Source organism: Mizuhopecten yessoensis, unplaced genomic scaffold (genome assembly GCF_002113885.1).
Source record: "Mizuhopecten yessoensis strain PY_sf001 unplaced genomic scaffold, ASM211388v2 scaffold3229, whole genome shotgun sequence".
NCBI classification, from domain to species: domain Eukaryota; kingdom Metazoa; phylum Mollusca; class Bivalvia; order Pectinida; family Pectinidae; genus Mizuhopecten; species Mizuhopecten yessoensis.
In genome coordinates, this window is record NW_018404940.1 from 2906261 (window position 1) to 2927294 (window position 21034).

The 21034-nt window shown below is 36.4% G+C and overlaps 1 protein-coding gene across 7 annotated transcripts in view; it reads left to right on the forward strand.

Moving 5' to 3' along the window:
• The window catches only part of LOC110447185 (protocadherin Fat 1-like), a 150489-nt gene that overhangs the window by 17980 nt on the left and 111475 nt on the right, over positions 1 to 21034 (forward strand). For all 7 annotated transcript variants that reach the window (XM_021492711.1, XM_021492714.1, XM_021492717.1 and 4 more), the window contains exon 2: positions 1065 to 4427. In XM_021492711.1, the coding sequence (XP_021348386.1) occupies positions 1076 to 4427 (3352 nt within the window). In that variant the 5' untranslated portion in view covers positions 1065 to 1075. The remainder of the gene's footprint in view (positions 1 to 1064; positions 4428 to 21034) is intronic.

Consider the following 21034-nt stretch of genomic DNA (forward strand, 5'->3'; position numbering starts at 1 on the left):
AACTTGTATGTCAATAAATTGTGTTACAATCATTATTTGGGTCAAATTAAGGGAAAAATCAATGCATAAATGTAAAATGTTTATATACAAATTATTGCTATTGTTGTCAAGTGTGGCATCACTTGTGCTTAACTTGTGTGGTTTGATGTTTGTATTTTCCATGTCACTAAATAAGTTTTTATAATCTATGTATTTTGGTCAGTTACGAAAAAACACATTTCATATGCATAAAAAGCAATCTGATTAATACCAGATCTTTAATTCCACTCTGATACTCTATGTTCTTGGATCTGGTTTTAATAGAATGGCATAAAATGTTNGGGGGGGGGGGGGGGGGGGGGGTGAAAAAACTAATTGTGTCCCTAATGTCTAAGTGACATGATGATCACTGATATTGTGTTTGTAAATAAATCTGGTTTGTCGTTGATCTATATCTGAGTTTAAACAATGTTGAGTTTACATTTGTCTATTAAATGGGTAAGCACAGATCAGTACTGACTTTATTGAGGGGAGACAACAGTCTTATAGATTGATCTGGTATCTGTCAATCGTTCCTGTGGAGATATCGTAGGTTTACCAAGTACATCGTGTACAAATACACACTAGACAGATAGTGTCTGGTAGACAAAGCTTATCACTGATAAATGATTTATTTACATGCATGTGTAAAATTATGACTGATGATTAATAGCTCAGTAATGATTTGTCACAATCAAAGAATACTAAAATGTTGTAGTCGTTTCATGTCAGATATTGTATTTTCTGGTTCATACAAATGTTTGTCAGCGATTGTGTGATGTATAAAAGCCGAATGGATAGTCATCGCCACTGATTTGTAGAGTAAATTTAATATTATTACAAGTTGTTCTGCGGTAGGTCGGCCACATCAGTCACAAAATTGGCTCACACAATCAAGCATTACTATTACACAGTGTTTTGCTGGATATGTGTTAGCACATGTAGTATGTTATACTTGCCAATTAAAAAACTAAGATTAATAATGTGGAATTCAAGATTTTTATTTTTCTAACAGCTAATTTGTTTCTATTTCTTGCTTATTTCAGGTATGTGAAAAATGGGAGCAGTCAGGCAGTCAAAATGGTGTCGAAGACTCATGTTGCACACCATCTTTGTCGTTGCCACGGCAGTGCTAGCCATTGGCAACGGAGCTGCAGGAATAGCTGTGGATGATGCCTTCCAATTCACACATGCCACATACAATGCCACCATTTACGAAAAGGCTCCAGGCAAGACGTATGTCACATCATCGAAAAAAATGGGCATCTACTCAATGATGACAACAGATGTCAGATACAAAATATTTGATGGCGACCGTCGAAGTTTGTTTAAGGCAGAGGAAAATAAAGTTGGGGACTTTCACTTTCTTAGGGTGAGGACACATTCAAGCTCCCATGGGGTATTAAATAGGGAGTTCGAGGACAGATATCATTTAAAGATCAAGGCCATTGGCCAGACTAACTCAGGGTCATCACTAACGGCAACCACAGATCTCATCATTACTGTTCTGGATAGGAACGATCTCAGCCCGCTTTTTGAGCCCGAGATCTATAACAAATCCGTAAGTGAAGACACGCCATTACATTCCAGTATTGTACAAGTGTTTGCGTTAGACAGTGATATTGGTATCAATAAAGAAATCTATTACAGCTTTAGAAAAAGGACAAGAACGTTTGCTATTCATCCTACAACAGGGGTGATAACTCTGACACAACCTCTAAACGTTTTTGAGGAGAATGAATATCACCTCGATGTGATAGCAGAGGATAGGGGGCCAAAACATCCAGATCTTAGACCTAAATATTGTACAGTTCACATAGAGGTTTTAGAGGCTAACTTTTACGCTCCACAGATTATAGTGCAACATCTACCAGCAGTGGTGGAGAATGGTAGCCAAGGCACTGTTTATGCCATAATTACTGTCACAGACCAGGACCAAGGGGAAAAGGGGGTCATCAGTGATGTGTCAATTATAGACTCAGAAAATGTTGATCAGAGTTTGTTTAGAATTGAGGAAACATCTAACCCGAGTGAATATAACTTTGTTGTATTAAAATCTTTAGATAAAGAAATAGCGCCAGATGGATATGATCTCGAAATTGAGGCCACCGATTCTGGCATTCCATCCAAATCCATGAGAACAAGGATTCATGTTGACATTTTAGACATCAACGATAACAAGCCTCTGTTTGAGAAAGATCAGTATGAGGCCAGCGTGGAGGAATTATTTCCCATGGGAACATCAGTGATATACATGAAGGCTATGGACAAAGATTTTGGCCGAAACTCTGAGATATCTTATGCCATAGAATCTGGAAATGACCACAAATTATTTACGATTCACAAAGATACAGGGTTGATAACAACAGGCGCCAGACTTGACACCGAATCTGTTCCAATTGTAACACTAGTAGTCAGTGCGGTAGACCATGGTAACCGTGGTTCTACGAGAAAAGGCAATACTGTGGTCAACATCACGATCATCGACTGTAACGACAATGCGCCGGTGTTCAATATTAGCGACACTCATATCCTCATGGAGGAGAATCTTCCCATCGGGTCACAAGTAGCAACTATTACTGCCATGGATGCAGATCATGGAGGAAACGGACGTGTCAGCTTCTCCATCGCAAACATCAACTCCGTCCCTTTTGAGATTGATCACTTCACAGGAACTATCAAGACTACTGAGAGAATGGATTACGAGACCATGAGAAGAAATCACAAAGTGAAAGTCCGAGCCTCAGATTGGGGCACTCCATTCCGACGTGAAAGTGAGGTTACTCTTAATATTGAGCTTACAAATGTCAATGACAATGTCCCTCGGTTTGAGAAGATGCATTGCTCCGGTTATCTATCTCGGGAAGCTCCAATTGGAACTGAGCTTGCCGTCATCACTGCCATTGACTTTGACAACGACATCTTGACCTATCGAATAGAATCCGGAAATGATGATGGCTGTTTTGATATTTCACCTGCAACTGGCACTCTTCTGTTGAATTGTTCCATGGAAGACGACTCTGAAACTTCCAGGAGAGTCACAGTTGTAGCAATAGATGGAAACTTCATCTCAAGTGAATCAGATATGCAGATAACGCTGGTGAACAACCGTCAAAATTCTCAACTGTCGAACAGCGATGCAAATGTTAGGTGTCAGTCCACCAATGTGTCCCAGGAACTTGCAAAACAGGTGCAGATCATGCGCGAAAATAACCAGCCTCTTGTTGACGAATCGACCTCAGAGTTAAATGTCAGTCCGAACCTTCACGACCCCACGTTCAGTTCAACACAAGTTACCATTTTGGATATCTCGGAAGAAGTTGAGGTTGGGACATCTGTTTTGCTGGTACAAGCTGATGACGTTGATCCTGGATTCAATGGCAGACTTAACTTTGTTATTCTCGATGGGGATCCACACAACCAGTTTGATATTGGACCAAATACAGGGCAACTTACTGTCATTTCAAAACTTGACCGTGAATTCATTCCAAAGTACGACCTTGAAGTGATGGCCATTGACCAAGCAGATGCGGGGTCACAGAGATCAGCCACCATTCTCATTTCTGTAAACTTACTTGACGAAAATGATAATCCTCCAATTTTTGAGGACGGAAATAATGGGGTCAACGGAAATAGCGAAGTGAAAATATTCGAAAACATCCTCGTAAATGCCACAATCTCACAGCTGATTGCTCATGATCGAGACCTAGGAGTAAATGGTAAGGTGATATATTCTTTGGGAACAAATATCAATAAGTTTTCTATTGATGCTGACAGTGGCATTGTCAGGGTTGCACATCCTCTGGATCGGGAGGAGATGGCGGTGTACTACTTACCAGTCGTGGCCTCTGATGAAGGGGAAAAACCTCTTTCGACCACTGCAACTCTTACAATTACGCTGGATGACGTGAATGATGAAGTACCGAAATTCATTCCAGATCATTACGATATTAAGATTCGGGAGGATTTACCTGTTGGTACCGTGGTTACCATAGTTAAAGCAGAGGATCCCGACGAGGGTGAGAACGGCAAGGTGACCTACAGACTGACCTATGGAACTGAGAACAAATTTGAAATTGACGATCTTACCGGAGTAATCAGAATCTTGGATACTCTTGATTTTGAATCTCAGCAGATCTTCAATATAAGTGCTGTAGCCGAGGATGGGGGTGGTTTGGTGTCTGCATGTTTCATTAATATAGAAATCATAGATGTGAATGAAAATCTTGAGCCTCCCGTGTTTGCATCTTATTGCGAAACTGGGTTTGTTCAAGAAAATCGTCCAGTTGGAGTTTATGTTCTTCAAGTGAGCGCTAGTGATGCAGATTCTGAAACGGATCCAAGGAATTTTTTAACGTACTCCATCAGGGATGGCTCTGGCCTGGGTCGCTTCACAATAGACAACAATGGTGAGTACATTTTCATCAGCTTTTAGATATAATCATAACATTACTGTACTGGGCATAAACATTTTAGTGGGAATACTTATTTGGAAACCATTTGCTTTTAATATCATTGCTATTCAGCAGTATTACTTTTCTAACATAGAAGTAACTCTGCTAAAATAATACCATAGTTAGGGTGAATTTCTCTTAAGTAGTTCATTTGTCGAGTGTCAGACTACAGTAAACCAGAGGATCGATCCCTGCCTTAGACAGCAGTGAACAACTTTAATTACATGAATTAAAGGTACGAAATAAGAATAAAGAGAACACAAGATTTACCTACCATTGATAAACCTTTTAGGAGGTTTATAATATATTGTTTGCTATTTTTGATATATTTTCAAGATTTGAGAACGCTGTTATAAAACATTGTCCGGAGGAGAGAAATCTATAAATGTATATAACTTTACTTTTCAAAGTAAATAACCCGTTTGCCAGTCTTTCAAAATTTACATACAATGTACAAACCAACAACTTCAGGCAAGATGTAGATTGATAATCTACAAAACTACATAATGACCTCAAGGGAATCAGTATATTGAATAATTCATGGACTCAATATATATGTCATAACTTTGATGAATTACACTATCTGTTTGATAGATTATAAGATAAGGCTAATTTCTATTTTATGTCCATTGACAAAGAAAACAGCACTACACTGTATGGGGAAGTATGTAGGTATGGATCCAATACAAACATTTGATTGAAGCTGTCAACAGGGCACACGCGCACCTGTGCTTCAGCATAACTGTGGGGGTTAGTTCAATAAATAACCTCGTGTCATTACACTGATTTATATGACCCAGTTACCAAGCTCAAATTTCGGAACCAGTTACAAGGACAGATCCCATTACTTGGGGAGCCACAGGCCATGGAGACCATATATAGCCTTCTGTATGTAAAGCTTCTGATAGGCCTATTGTCACCCTGGGTGAGATTCCCACTTCTTGAGCCAATTACTGTCTTCCGTTTTGTAGTTATTTTTTGGGGCCTATTCAGCTCTACAAATCATGTTTATAGTAGTAGAAGTTATAAAGGTGTGATCTGACAGGTAATACAGGTAATCACAGTCACCAACAGGTATATCTGTTTACCCCTATTGTCCTTAACACACCTAATTAAGCGGGGGGCTGTTTGGCCCCTTAGGTGGAACCTTTCGTCAGTGGTACACTGTACTAAGTTTTCCATTCACTAATAAACACTACAGTTGGATATCAACGAGGAATAGGAGTTGCTTCGAATTCAGAGCCTGTGGCTTGCCTTTTTGCTTTATGTATACACTGATGTCATTTTATACACTGATGTCATTTTACTGTGCTAAACTTTTCTATCTTGTCTTTCTGTCTGGTAGCTCTACATGACATTTGGCACAAAAGTTCACATGGTGATGTGTGCATTGGTGTACTAAAAAGCAGCAGTCTTGAATTAACATTCTGTTACATCCAAACCGTAGCTTGCACCTCAGTTGAGATTATGTTACTGAATCTCAGTCCTTTACTGAGATAAACTGATCACACAGTAATATAACTTATTATACTGTAATGTGACTAGCAAAGGAGTAGCTTCAGCCGTGTGTTTGCCTTGCTGCAAATGTCATTGACTGTCATGCTTGTGACTACCATGGAAGTACAGGTACAGGTAGCTTTGGAATTTTGCTGGCCTTGATTGATGGTCATGTGACAAGCAAGGGAGATCTTCAGACCCTTTGGCTGGTGCTGCAAGATACTTATGAACCTGTGGCTGGCCTTCCTATGATTTGCAGGGGAGAGCTCCTTGGCCTGCGGCTGTACCTTTGCTAGTACCATGAAGACCCTCATAATCACAAACTTAACTCATCTTCAAGGACACACTATTCCAATGGACAGATATTCTGCAATTATATTGATATGAAATCTGAAATTACTTCTTCATAGAAAATTTAAGGAATACTTATACTTGTAGAAATTGATTTGATGAGCCCCGACAAAATATTTAAAGATTTTATTTATTTCCAAGCCATATCTTTATACTGCACGATACTTTCAAAATAAATGAGTTCATGATAAAAAAAATCAAATTTTGACATAAAGTGTCAAATTTTATACACATTCGTTCAAAAGTTTTTTGAGCCATTCCTTTTTTAGATGGTCTATTAACAGTGTGCCTTTTCATTCAGTCCTGAACTTATGACGGAAGAGATTATTACAAAAAAAACCTTTGTATGTATAAACTTAAAAAGGAAGGATTTATGATTTGAAAGAGCTCAGGGCAATGAACATCCATAAATAATGATACTTCTATCAATGTTTCCGATAAGAATTGTTAAAAAAGACCTTAAGGCTGTCTCTTTTACTTCACCTCATTCAGTATTCAGTACTTTTTAATTATTTATCTCTTACTGATGAAAAGAATATACACGATAAATCGACTAGACTTCCGGCATTAAACTTTTCTCCTTCCTTGAACTCAACGTACCTTTTGTATGATTGTGTGTATGTGTACGCACAGGTATATATACATTATTGCTTCTTTAATTACTCAAGTAAAATCAGACATTAAAAAATAATTCCTTCCATTGGATTCAATAAAATTTATTCTTGATTTTAAGAATGTTGTGCCACACACGAAGTTGAGTTTGATTTTAGTAGCACTTACGTCCACAATGATTGTGCTATAATTGAGGGAGAAGATAATTAAGGGTTCTGTTAGGTTAATTTATTACCTAGAGTGCATTAGTACATCTGGTCGTGTGTTGGGGTGTGTTGTACGTATAGTACAGATACGTGTATATGTCAGAAGTCGTTTTAAATACATGACATATACCTGTCCTTAGAAAGGACAAACAGGTTAAAAAATGACCGCTAGGAATGGCTATAGTGGTCATGATATCATAATGGAAGGTGCTACACAGAGCTTTCCAGACGAGCAATGTGACGGAGCAAATTTTTCATCTTCCGACAGACGAGGCCACACTCTAAGGCTTCGGAGACGTAGTCACTGTCAACATACCAGCGAACAGGTAGAAACGTAATCTTAACACTGAAACAAAAGCCCCGAGACAGACAGTATGGAGTTTAGACACTCCTTAAATCATACAGGTACCTTGTCGGGACATTCTGTCGCGAGTTTGACAGCAGATACGGACCCAAGTTTTGTTTTTTACTTGTGTCTGTTGTCAGAACATGCAGTGTTGTAGGATGAACGTCTCAGTAATACTATCCTCATAGTGCGAGTTACTCCTCGGTCGACTGGGTTTGAAAAGTACACAATACTCTGCTTATAGAAATGTCCATTGTCCTGCAGCGATGAAAGTCCACTGGTCTGTCGGCCAAGGGAGGGATTCTTTGACCTTTCCCGACCCCTGAATATGACTTGTACCCCGTATAGGCAGGTGACAGGGATCAAGTTTTCTATCAGCTCATTGTTGAAGCCTAACCCATGCTACAATGTATAAGTTGTGGACGTACAAAAATGATAAAAAAAGATTTTTCAAAAGGAGTTGTGTCCTTGTTTACTCTATTGGCGTTTGCGATTGTCTGAGATTTCTTTATTCTCCTGTCTTTTCATGCTTGATTTGTTTCTGGACACTTCATTGGTTTGTATTGTATTTGTGGCCATGTTGTGCACTTGTAACTATGAGAAATCTTTGAATATATTTAAAACACTGTAGCTAAATTTGGACTTTGCTAATTAAATGACACATTTGAAAGTTAAAGGTGAAGAAGAATATATGCATAAATATCTGATTCATTTTCTATAGATTAACTTAATAAAAATTAAAACACATCTTTTAATGCATTTTACAGAATTAAATAGTTCAAAATTTAAGTGTTTGGAAGCAAAATAAGAAAATAAACTGAAAACACAAATAAAATGTTCAGGGGGCAAATTCTGGATTTGTTTGCTGCCAATGTTAATATTTAATAATATTGCAATTGTAAGATGAATACCTTCTCATCGTCAGTAGTAGAGCTCTAGATACCCTTTGCCTTAAGGGTTATAACTTGAACATATGTACAGTCCAAATGTGATTATGATCATTCATCACCATTAAATATGATTTATTATATCTTGTAGAAAAGTTTGTTCTCAAAACATTATAGTTTATATTTGGGATAAAACTTATGAGATTGATTAAATGTCATAAATCATGGCTAAAAATAACCAGGGTATTTGGTTTTTGCCGTAGCCAAGATATTAAAGAGAAAATAGATCTTCTGTGTCCCAATCACATTTTACTTCTCTCTGATCAGAATGAAATTTGATGTATAAAACATGATGTCAAAATGTAAATGTGATGTCGGAAAGAAATGTGATGTCACCACACAGTCACAATTAATGATGTTATAGTTCAGACTGAAATAAAAAATAAAAACAGACTGGAAGTGATGAAATCTTAAACAGAAATGGAGTAAATAACTTAAAGGGCCCCACTTGATCATGAAATTTCAGACAAAATGAAGTAAAAGATTTGGCCTGATTTTTAATGTTCTCCAGTGGATCCTCTGTGTGTTGGATGGTATAGTACTACCTACATCAGGTTAAGAATGGGACTGTACAGTAGATCTAGCTAGCTAGCTAGCAGTGTGTGCCCGGTATACGTTAACGTTGCACTCTGTTATAAACGTGATCCTGTATTTCGACTACTGAAAGGTGCCATTCCCAGTCATGCCATGCAAAAGGATTAGTTGCTATCTCAGACACAACTGAACATTGATTGGGGGACAAAAAACGCACAACTACAGACAATAGGAAACACGATCAACCCACTGATAGGCAGAGACAAGATACAGAACCCCTCTTCATTGAAATTTTTCAAATTATTCAAATTGTTCACTCGCTTACGTTAGTCCTAGTTTTAGGTCGCGATTTGTGTTCTCTGTAATCGACATTGTATTACAAATTGCTAATTTGTTTCACATTTTGTTTTTTGCTACATTAAATCCCCGTTGCATAAAGGGATCACATTTGGCATTTCATTTGAAATATTTTTTTCCCAGGGAGAAAAATGTCCCAAGGTACTATATATCAGTGGAGAGTAGACTAGTGTCATTCGATCGCATACATATTAGTTTTAACGTACAAAATTTGCACGAATTTGCAGGAATCATGTGTCAAAATGTCGGCTGACCCAGTGTGACCCAGGAAACTGTGATTTAATATTGCAGTGCTAGGGTGTTTTGACTTTTTCTACACGAACTGTTCCCAGGGTATGTGAATGATATGACCTTTGACGTTGACCTTTCTACATGATGACAAGCTTTAAAGCCTGTGGGGGGGTTGTCATATTAACCCATCGTCGCTGTGATGATGTGTTGATGGATTTTCGGTGACCAATGACTTGTCAGAATGTAAACAGGTCCATCTCCGCACATCCTATATGATTAAAGAGGCATTTCATTCCTTATTTTGACAAAGTTACGGAAAATTGCTTTGTATGCCAGAACAAAGGCATACACAGTAAACAATAATTAATTTCCAGGTACATGGTGCATTTAGCTTGAGAGTATCATTATCAATATGGAGGCAGTACTTTTGCAGATATTGGACATTAAACACTTCTGTGTATAGCTATATAGTTTTCACATTATAAGGCTGTAATTAGCGTCCTAGGGGATAAAGGTCAAGAGACTTAAAACGTAAATAAATCAGCGCTAATGTCTAACAGGCAACTTTCTAAGATCCAGTACAAGAAAAAAACATTTATAAACAAGGAGAAGTGCCAATTTCTACAATTATTCTATGTAAGAATGGCAGTCTATAATTCAATCTGAAGTTGATGAAATGAAGTAATGAGATATAAAAGGTGTATACATTTGAGTGATTGCGAGGTTAAGGGCCACAAAGGAGACCTAGTAGTGGGGTATTAATATCCATCTGGTCGTATTTAAAGAAAATTTTCCGATCTCCTTCATTTGTATAATAATAAACCTGGTGAACTCCTTCTGTTCTCCATCTGGTGTAATTTTCTGTCCCTTTTCCACGGTTTGGTAGAGAATTGGTTTATTTTACAGGCCAAGCCAAAAAGGAACAGAATTGTCTGATGTTCATAGGCATTTTTCTTCAAAAACTTGTTAAGATATATATATATATATATAGCTTTTACAACTTCATCATTTTGATTTCCAGTTTTTGTGGCGAGATTTTTTCATAAATCGAAAGATGCATGTCTGTTCACCCAAAAATTCACATTCTTGTGTTTAATCTTAGAAATGATTCCTGAGGCACAGGTACATTACAAGTAAAAAAATGAAGATTAAATATTTTGCTTTAAAATGCGATTTATCTTGACAATGTAATGAAAAACCAACAATTTGTATAGTATGGCCTTTCACTAAGGATAATCATGACATTGTATGAGATATTGTATACCAGGAAATGTTCGCCCAGTCAAACTTACGCCCTTCGCCATGATAAGTAATCCATATTTGCCCAGTGTTGATTTCGCTCTTCACATTAAATTACAATGCATATTATGTTGTTGATTGAAATTCACTGAAATGATAAAATCGCTCTCATTAAGGTAGGCAAAAAAGGCGAAAAATTAAATTGCAGCAAAAATGTACGTACAGTAATTATAAACAAACAGTTCATATACTTTGGCCTTAATCTCAAGCAAACCTTCCCAATGTCTAAGATAACTATGTACATGTATATACTGTATGATCAGGCTTATCTAGACAATGTTACCAGATAAACACACAGTTTGTGTAGGCTTGGCCTAAATCATGCTAATCTGGACGAGCATTGTTAGAAAACATGTGATAACTACAGAAGCTATGCACACCACTTCCTTGCACCTGCAGGGAGGCTGGATACCCCCTGTCACCCCCTCATTAACTAATGGACCCAACATTCATTGATAAAGATTAGCTCAAATCTCATCCACAGGGGGCAAAGAATCCCAGAGTGGTGAGGAAAAAATGCTGTTAAATAAAATGAAACATTTCATGGTGTATTTATTCCTGTCTTTTGCGGTTCGGGTAACTTGAAAAACACATGTAGAAATTATGTATGCATGCTGTTCGCATTCTCCCATGCAGCCCTTGTTTACGGACATACAGGGCATACCAAAGTTTAATCCTTCAATATATCATCTCCATGAGAGCCATTGAATGAATAAAGACCCTCTATTATAAGTGTTTACAGAAATAAAAAAAATCTCAAATAAAGGGGGAAATTGTTGAAGGAGATATTTCATCAACGTGAAACACACCTTCAGATTTAGGTAGTTTAATATTCTTTTATTGATAAAACTCATGCATGCAAAAACAATGTAAGGGGTAGGAATTTGTTTTACAGAAATTCAACACTATCACAAAGTTCGCCATTTGCCAGTTCACTTCAGTTAAAGTGGATTTCCTTAGTATATAATTTCTGCCCACTTGAATAAGCAACGGATCATGAAATGTAAGGGCTAGCAGTCCATAGTGGACCAGTTACCAAATCTGTAAAGCACACTGCCAAAATGTTTTGATTAAATCAAACTTTTAGCACTATATACATTGTATATAAATTACCTTTGAAAGCTTTCTATAAATCACAAATTGTCACTGAGAACACTTGAGGTGATTTAATTTGGCTTGTTGGAAAATAGATTTGAAGCTGAGGGGCGATAAGTGGCGCTCCAGAGGGTCTTTAACGTGGCCACATACACAGATCTAGAAATTTCATGGTCTAGAAAGTAAACCAGTGGAGGTAAATACAACATTAAAATCGGGTATTATGTACATTTATCTGTAGAGAATATCTATTGTACACATACATTGCCTAAACTGTACTAAAGGAACAAGTTAATGGATTATAATTTCTGTTTCAAGAAGTATCTGCCTTTGTGGGTATACATTTGTATAATGGCCTTGTTATTTAAACTGTTTTAGACTCATGTATGCAGTTGTGTAATCATAATATCACAAGATTTGGCTTATAGTATGGTAATGAAAATATATTTTAACAATTAACACATCCCAGCTGTGACCTCAATTTAGTGCATAAAATCTTCGTATTTCATTTTAATATTTTATGTATATACATGTACTGTTTAGTGAAGGCCAGGGTGCTTTGGAAAGAAGACTGAAAGATATGTATTTGGGGAATTAAGAGAAATACAATATTGTTAATCAATGATGTATTTAAGGCTGTATACAACCGTACACATTACACTGGTACATTATATATGGTAGAATTATCTCCCTTTCAGAAATTATAAATAGTTTTATCTCATATTGGAATTACCAGAGTGTCATATAGCAGAATGATCAAAGCAAGAATTAATGTGTACTTTTAAAATGTGTCATCAATACTGTGTACCATTCAAATGTGTCATCAGTGCTTGTGTACCTTTCAAAATTTTCATCAATTAATTAATCTTGTTCAAGTAATGATTTGTAAAATGTACTTTGGCAGTTTTTAGTACAGAATTCGGAACTCTTCAGAAATGTTAATGTGCATCATAGTGAAGAAGCATGTGTTGTGAAGAAATGATTGACTTGACTTTGAAATTGGTATATATATGTACAGTGCTAGTACATGTACATACTGAACTTCACCCTGACCTAAGACTATATAGATAGGTAGTACATTCACACTGTAGATCTGGTTCCCTACTAACTGACCGTGACAAATTTATACCCTGTACATATTCCAGGTCAAGGATGTGTTTTTAATTGAGGCAGTGATCTATACCTTGAACAAGAAAGGCTAAGCACCCAAAGGATACAGATAATTATATATTCCTTGTCGTTTTCCTGCACATAAAATTTCTTATTTGATGTGAGTGAGTGAAACGTCTACCTGACCTAGGACAAAAACACCTTTCAGCAGATCACATGGCCTTCACATCAAGGGCCTACGGCTTACGGGCGTAAATATATACTTGAATGTTTCATGAATGAAATTTAAACTTGGGTGACGCTGTCTTGGAAATAAATTAGCATTTTGCTTTTGAAAGTGTTGTGTCGTGGTCGAGAGTGGAGTTTTTGGGTTCCCTCCATTCATTCATAATCACAAAGCACATGTTGGGTTATCTGTCGGACAAATCTTGACTTGTCTGTATGCGGTTTTCCTGTAAGTCAACAACATCATTAAAGTTACTACACACTATCATTCACAAGTAGGAACATCATGTTTAGATATGATGTTTGCGTCAAAAACAAAGACTGGTGTCTGCATGTCATATAGCTGGGATTGGCCACGTTATCTCCTATATTTACCTGTAGATATATATATTTATATGTTTTCTAGTAAACCTACAATTGATTATGGCACTAGACAAACAAATGGCTGTCAGTATAAGCCAGGTAATTTGTTGTACCGTATTTGACTTGCAATAAACTCTTGCTCATTATTAACCCTTGTAATGTTTGACGTGTTTTATAGATCTAGTTCACGGTATCATAGCAACAGACTTTATACTTCATATACATTAGAAATTGATAAACAAGCTCTGAGTTTTCCTTTTACCCTATTAGGTTAGGACTAGCATGCCATAGTATAGGCTTATCACAGGTGAAGTAGCTATAGGGTTAAATTGGTACAGACATTTTAACTAATGTTGAATCGTTGACAAATACTGTTATTCTAATGAGTATGTAGTATTTACATTATATATGTATGTAGCCAGTTGTTGAAATTGGAACCCTATTGTGGTAGATCTTGTAACAATAATTTCGAAATAAAGCTAGTGGGCTGGTTGATTTTGAAATTTCTATGTTCGTAATTGAAAAGAAAGTATTGATTTCTGCTTAATCCTTGCTGATGCATGTACAAATAAGGAAATACCAAAATTAATGTGCAAGGTCATAGAGGTCAGGCATTGTAAGGGGTCATGCTTTTCAGTCCCATCCTACCTGTGATTAGGGGTGTCACAATACGCCAAGAGTGTATCACGATATATTGCAATACAGAATGAATATATTGCGATGTGTATCCCGATATATTGTAATAGGAAGGATGTGCTCAATTTTATAAGTTGTCAGAATGTTATCAAACTTAATCATATAAAATCAGGGTTCAAATTTAACCAGATTTTCTACTTGCATTTTTTCGCAAGTGGTATTTTTTCTTACTTGCTAAATGAGAAAACAACTTGCAATTTGCATTTTTCCAACTTTATTAGACATGTTAACTTAGAATTAAATTCTAAAACAACACAGTATTATCTGACATTTTAAATTATGGTCATTGGGATGTATACATGACGCAAACCTTGCTGTGAAAGGAAGCTGGCCTGCTCAGGCTATTCTAAGATATAGCATAAAAACTGCATCTTAGTTTCTTGCTCCATATGGTAGAGTATTTGGTCTTTTCTGTCTTTGTCCCGACAACCACCATCTTGTTACAGCAGGTTTTGGGTCATACTCTCTAAGGGCAACATCAGCAACTTGTCCATTTGTTATTTTGCCGGTGCAGTGAGCTGTGAAATTTAACCTTGGGAAACCCCAATACAACCACGTGACTAGTCAAGCCTATCGTATTTGCGCTATAAATAGTAACTAAAAATAGATTACCGAAAAACATCATGCATGCGGTAAACGTCATCATTATTTGTGCAGGTACTTCCTAACGGACATGCGCACGGGACATGTATCGATTGTAAACTTCCGTTAATGACAAAAGCTGAATCATTCATTCGGCGAATGACAAGAATGCGCTTAAATAACCGCGAGTTGTCAAAGAAAGAATTTGTAAAGACTGACCATTAGAAATGAGGATTATTCAGCCCGAAATTTTCACTCGCAAAAAAATGCTGGTGTCTGAAATCTCTACTCGCAGTTTGCAATTTGCACTCGCTTTTCGCGAGTATGCGAGCTTAAATTCGAACCCTGAAAATATGGATTACATAGGTTTAAGATTTTTGTCAAACTAACAATCGATTACAAAATTTGAACTTTTCAAAGCCTGCTTTATGCTTATTGGCATATCTGTTAGAATTTGTAGTAATTTGCAAAGTTAAACACCAAGCAGAAACTGAAAAATATTGCGATATAGCAATATTTCATCTCTGGATTTTGGTACGATACGATATACCTGTGTATTGCAATATACCTGTTTTCCGATATATTGTGACAACCCTACCTGCGATGTACCTGATTACAGGGGTTTACTTACCTGTGATAGGTGAGATCATATATAGAACAGGATAAACCAGCTGAACGGAAGGGAGTGCTCTTTTATTTCAGATTGGTAAATAAAGATCTAACCACAGTTACATCAGTCTTGTTTTAACATAAGGCCTCAGGCCTACTCTGTATGGATATAAGTGTTGGGTGTCAAAGTCCTACTGACAGCTGTTTGCTGGTTTTCTGTCCTCACCAAACTCTTTGAATAATTAAACAGAAATTTCCTATACATCCTGACAGCTCGTTTGGTGATAACACAACATTTTCTCTTGTGTGTTTCATTTTCTATCTTTAGCAATTATGCAAGTTTTCTTATCTCATCTTAATGATGACACATTTGCTGTATACATTTCTTTTAATTTCTTGTCCATTTTTTAATAATAATTGATTGGCAAAATCTCAAACCTCTAACTTGATTTAAAATTTAAAATATTTTTTTGGCCTCTAATAGTTTTTTATGGATAGTTTGGATAACTCATTATTCATTTTAATACATGTACATTGTACAATGGATTATCGCTAAAAATATGAGAACTTATTACAACTGTAATGAGTGAAGTTGTTTTAATGAGTTACAGGGACCATGCATATTTGGACAAACCTTGATGTGAACAGCATGGGTATTTGAGATATCCAATTCAAGTTGATGATTAATATTCAACACGTGCTAATATTATTTTTTCTCTTGCTCTTTCAAACTCCTGTCACATTTCGGGATCGTGATCAATGGAGGTTTAAAAGAGTGACCTTGGTTAAAGTAAACAAAATGTTAGAATTCAGGGTCGCTGCTGTGTTTACTAGAATCAGCGGTATGTTTGTAATTGAGAGACTTGGATTACTGTATATGACCACCCCTGGAGGATGTTAGTCCCGAGCAGGCTTTACCTGGTTTTCCGTAGGCGTTCACGACACTAATCTTCCAAACATTGGACCATAATATTTCTACAAAGCATCAAATTTCTGACCTGACTGTTATGATTGAGAGGTTAATTTTTCCAGCTATGTTACAAATGTTTAAAATCCTAACCCTGGGCTCGGTGGATGGCTAATGAAGTGTGCTCTAGGTATATTCAAACGGGTAAAATCTGGTTCGCCAAGATGTTTTGACACCTGAATGAACAGCTATAATTTGACATGTAACTGGGCTTATATAGATCGCATTGAGGGGGGCAGCACCACATTCTGTGACAGGGTGACAGGGGTTGTTGGGTACAGTTTTGAACTGATTAAAAAAAGCACTTTGTCATCTTGTACCTTGTGTATTGTTTGGCTTTGGTTCACACTGGGAAGGATCCGTGTAAGATATATCAATTATAATCACACACCTGACCACAACTTTCAAATGTTTTTGGTTTCCTTTTGAAATCGTAAGAAAAGGGGTGTTACTGATATACTTTGGTTTAAATATTTAAAAATGTTGTGATATTGAAAGACTTTTTCAGGGCTTTCATAATAAAACTTATTTTATAAAAAATTATACCAACTACAAATAAAACAGAATTTAGCATACATATGATAACAAAGTAATTATAAACATTGTCCATCTTCCCCATTTTAAGGTATGTTTCCTTTGATCTATATAATAAACTGTCCTAACATTCATTAAAGTGAATGTTATTGCACTATTTGAAGATAATTTTTTTTTTTAGAATGATGAGAAATAGAAAACAAATCCAGTAGAACCTGTTTCTAGGCTACACTAACTCGTTTACTTGTTTTCCGAGACATTATCTTCAGTAGCAGCTCCTGATTTATCAATTGGTTCCTATATTTGTGTAAGATTTTGGCTCAAAATAATGGGGGAAAAACCTGAAATTTATTGTGATCTTTTGGCGTTATTTATTGTTGCTTGTTGATATATGCCCACCTGTATCCTTAGGTTATTGTATACCCCACCCCACCCTGATCACGAGGACCACATGGGGAATATTTTATACACAGAATTAACAAATGTGTGTCTGTTTTTACCCAGTTTGTGAACAGATATACAAAAATGCTTTGGAACACTTGTGCATCTGGTTTTTACCACAGATTGAGAGTTGTAGATACTTCCATCAGTGAGGCTTGTAAATTTACAATACAGAAACAAAATATTTATGTTCTGTGATAGTGCTGGGTGAGCCCTTCTAGTATACATAAATAATTACACCCCTACTTGCACTCAAAAGAAGTTTCTATAAGCAGACCTCAGTATATATATTTCTTCTGAATTGTTTAAGCTTGTCAAGAAGATAGTTGAAAGTTTTCTTCGGTGAGGGTGTAAGACAAAATGAAATTCATAACTTACTCTAGATTCAAAGACAGTCCAATTGTTATCTGCAGAAAAAGCTTGAGAAAAAATGTTTATTTTTTTTCGAATTCAAAAAACTCAAAAGTTTGAGATTTCAGTTGATTATTAATAATTGTTTTCCATAATATTCAGATGTAATAACTTGCATTGTTAGGATCATGATCTTTTCTAGTAAAAGATGATTTTGTGTAAGTATACATGTCTCCAATTTCATATTTACAAGTTACAATGCTTTAAAGTTTACATTTCCAAGTCATGTTGAAATGTCCTGGTTTCCTGCCTCTGGTGCCGGTGCTTCCACGGTACTAGTAATGGCCGTTTGTGGCTGTAGTGGGTCGTTAATACAACATTCATCCAAACTGCACGAAAAATTCATTTCCATCCCTAGGGATACAACTAATGGCTTTGTAAGCAGAGATGGTTGGAAACTATAAAGGCAGTCAGGGATTGTGTTTTCATACTGATGGTTTAGTATTTCTGCTATGGTGTGGTTGGTTGTATAGTGATCAATGTATAAGCATTGATTATAACCATACAATACCTGCCCTGTATATAGGTCAAGCTGGAGAATTAATTAATCACCTTCTTCATGTCTGTATAGTATATATATAAACAGCAGCTGTAAAACCTATGGACATAAAGCCCCTTGTCAGGGTACAGTAAAAATTCAATATAATGCCCCTTACTTCATTTGCCATCTCACTTCAGCCGTCAACATGTTTCTCAGATTCTCTTTTCCTTCACAATTCCTCCTTCAATAAATGTCTGGACAAATTTTCCAAGATTATACGTGACAATTATTAAAATGAAACTTTCTGGTTGTGAAACGGCCAACTTTTAATTTTTGAGATTCAAGATGGCTGCCAAGGCATCGGGCTGGCTGATGAGCCATTTTGAAAACTTAAGTGGTGGAGCGGCTGGGTATTAGTATGCAAATGGCTTTCAGCTCTTGTTTAATTTTGTGTTATAGGAGAAACATAATATCAAACTTGTGTCCGATTGTAATTAATATCCATCCTCTTTGAGGTATAAGTTTTCTCTGAAGCTGGTACATTGTAGACTGTACGTACATAAAGAGAAGGCAAGCCATGTAAATTATAGCTGTATGTATGATTTAATTTTTATATTAGGTCATCTTTAAACTATTACTGCTACTACTACTAGCGCTTGTATTTTTAAACTGACCTTAGCTAGTTTTATCAGATGCAAAACACTGCCATGAAAAATGCTAAAAACACATCAGGAGGTTTCAACTAGTTTTACACAAAACAATTGTAATGGATCTGCTTCCTATTGGCGACATTTGTGTTTACCACCCATCTCATGGGAGCAGTAAAAGGAACATGTGGGTACTAAATTTAGATGACCGGTATTTTCGTTATTCCGTGTACTTCAATGTAAAAATTGTCAATTCTGTCGAGCTGCGTCGAACTTCTGAGTAGGTGGATATTTTACACTAATCACAAACCTGAGGGGCAGAGTTTGAATTCATTGCTTTACAGATTCTATATCATTGTCCACTAAATTTTAATTAAGGGAGAAGAGTTTTTTCGATGCTGTAGCTTGGCTTGCCTAACCATAATTAGAGTAATTCTGAAACGAAACCCAGAGTCTGGACTAATTAGAACTGTATTGAACCGGTATCAATGCAGATGTGACACTGTCCTTACGGGTCGAGGGCCCAAAACCATCAATGTGAAAATTTCGTCGCTTGTTTTGGCTTGGTCTTCAAATAGCATGAAATGCCTTCAAGAACCAATTTTCAGGTTGCATGCAAGTTTCCGTCAGTTAATTTGGTACTCTAGGAAGTGTTGAGAGTGTAGATGACTGTAAGGTGGGTTGTTGCGCCTGTTCTTCAATGATCGGTGAGGCTATCGTTGGATGCTTACCAAGGAAAACTTGGTGTCTCAATGCAAAACAACAGTGGTATAAAAATAAGCCATCAGTATCATGATGATTTTAGTCTCTGCCCCTGAATTGGAAAAACAGTAAAAATATCATTGCTGGCTGAAATGTTTTTATGGGTGATGTAAATAAAGTGTCTGGCATATTAGCTGTCATTCCGGTGTGTTGTGATGGGCAGGTTGTCTGCCAGGTATATCACTGTTAAGCTTATATTAAGGTGTTTGTGAAGAGTAGAGGGTATAATATAGTTATAGGGAAGGCTGAAACAGAAACAGCTGATGCATCAAAAAAGCATTTGCTATGGTTGGTACTAAAAGTTTCATTTTTTTCATTAATTTTGTACGGATGACATTATATAGGATAGATGTTTTTGTGCATGTGTGAAGTTGCGGATTACATACGTGTATATTTAAATCTGTTCTGACCCTTATAGATAATACATCATGTATGTCAATGTTACAAAGGAGGAAAATTTGAAACATGAAACACTTAAAATTTAATTTTGAATAAATACATTTGAAAATCAACTTGTAATACATATACATGTGTATATAGACAATTGGCAAAATTTAAATATAAACAGATTTCTGTTTCGATGTATAGCTAGCAATGCTTAACTTAAATCAATTTGAAAAATGCATTTACATTATGTAATATCATTACTTGTAGTGCAATGGATGAGCTTTAAGGAAGAAAGTAGTACATGTACATGTATGTGTCGCGTAGGTATGTTGGTAGGTTAAAATCATAAAAGATTGAAGGATTAATCTCTATAGCAGAGATATTTTTGATGAAAAAAATTAATTAAATTAAAAAGATCTTTAGGAAAAATCCTTGTATAGTAAATGGGTAAAGCAATTCCAAGTCAACAAAATGCCAAACAAATTAGAACTCTTCTTTGTTAGAGGTACAACACAGAACACTTGGAATTGACACATTAAACTGTTGCCATGTCTTTGCATGGAAAACCAAACTAAAATATATAGGATTTGATACTGTTTTATAATAAATAACACAGCAGATGTGCTGCGGAGGTGACAAGTCTGCTTACAGTTGTTAGTTCTAAATGTACATATATACCATACAGTGATATTTCTTTGCTAGTTATGGTTGCAGTTTCTACCCATAAACAAAAGAGTGATGTCAACTGGGGCCACATACTGTTGTTATGCCCCTCATATAAAAATGGATGGAGGGGGAAGCATGTAGTGCTAGTCATGTCCTTCCCATTGCGATTCATTGTAAACGCTCTACCAACTTCATTTCTGGACTGA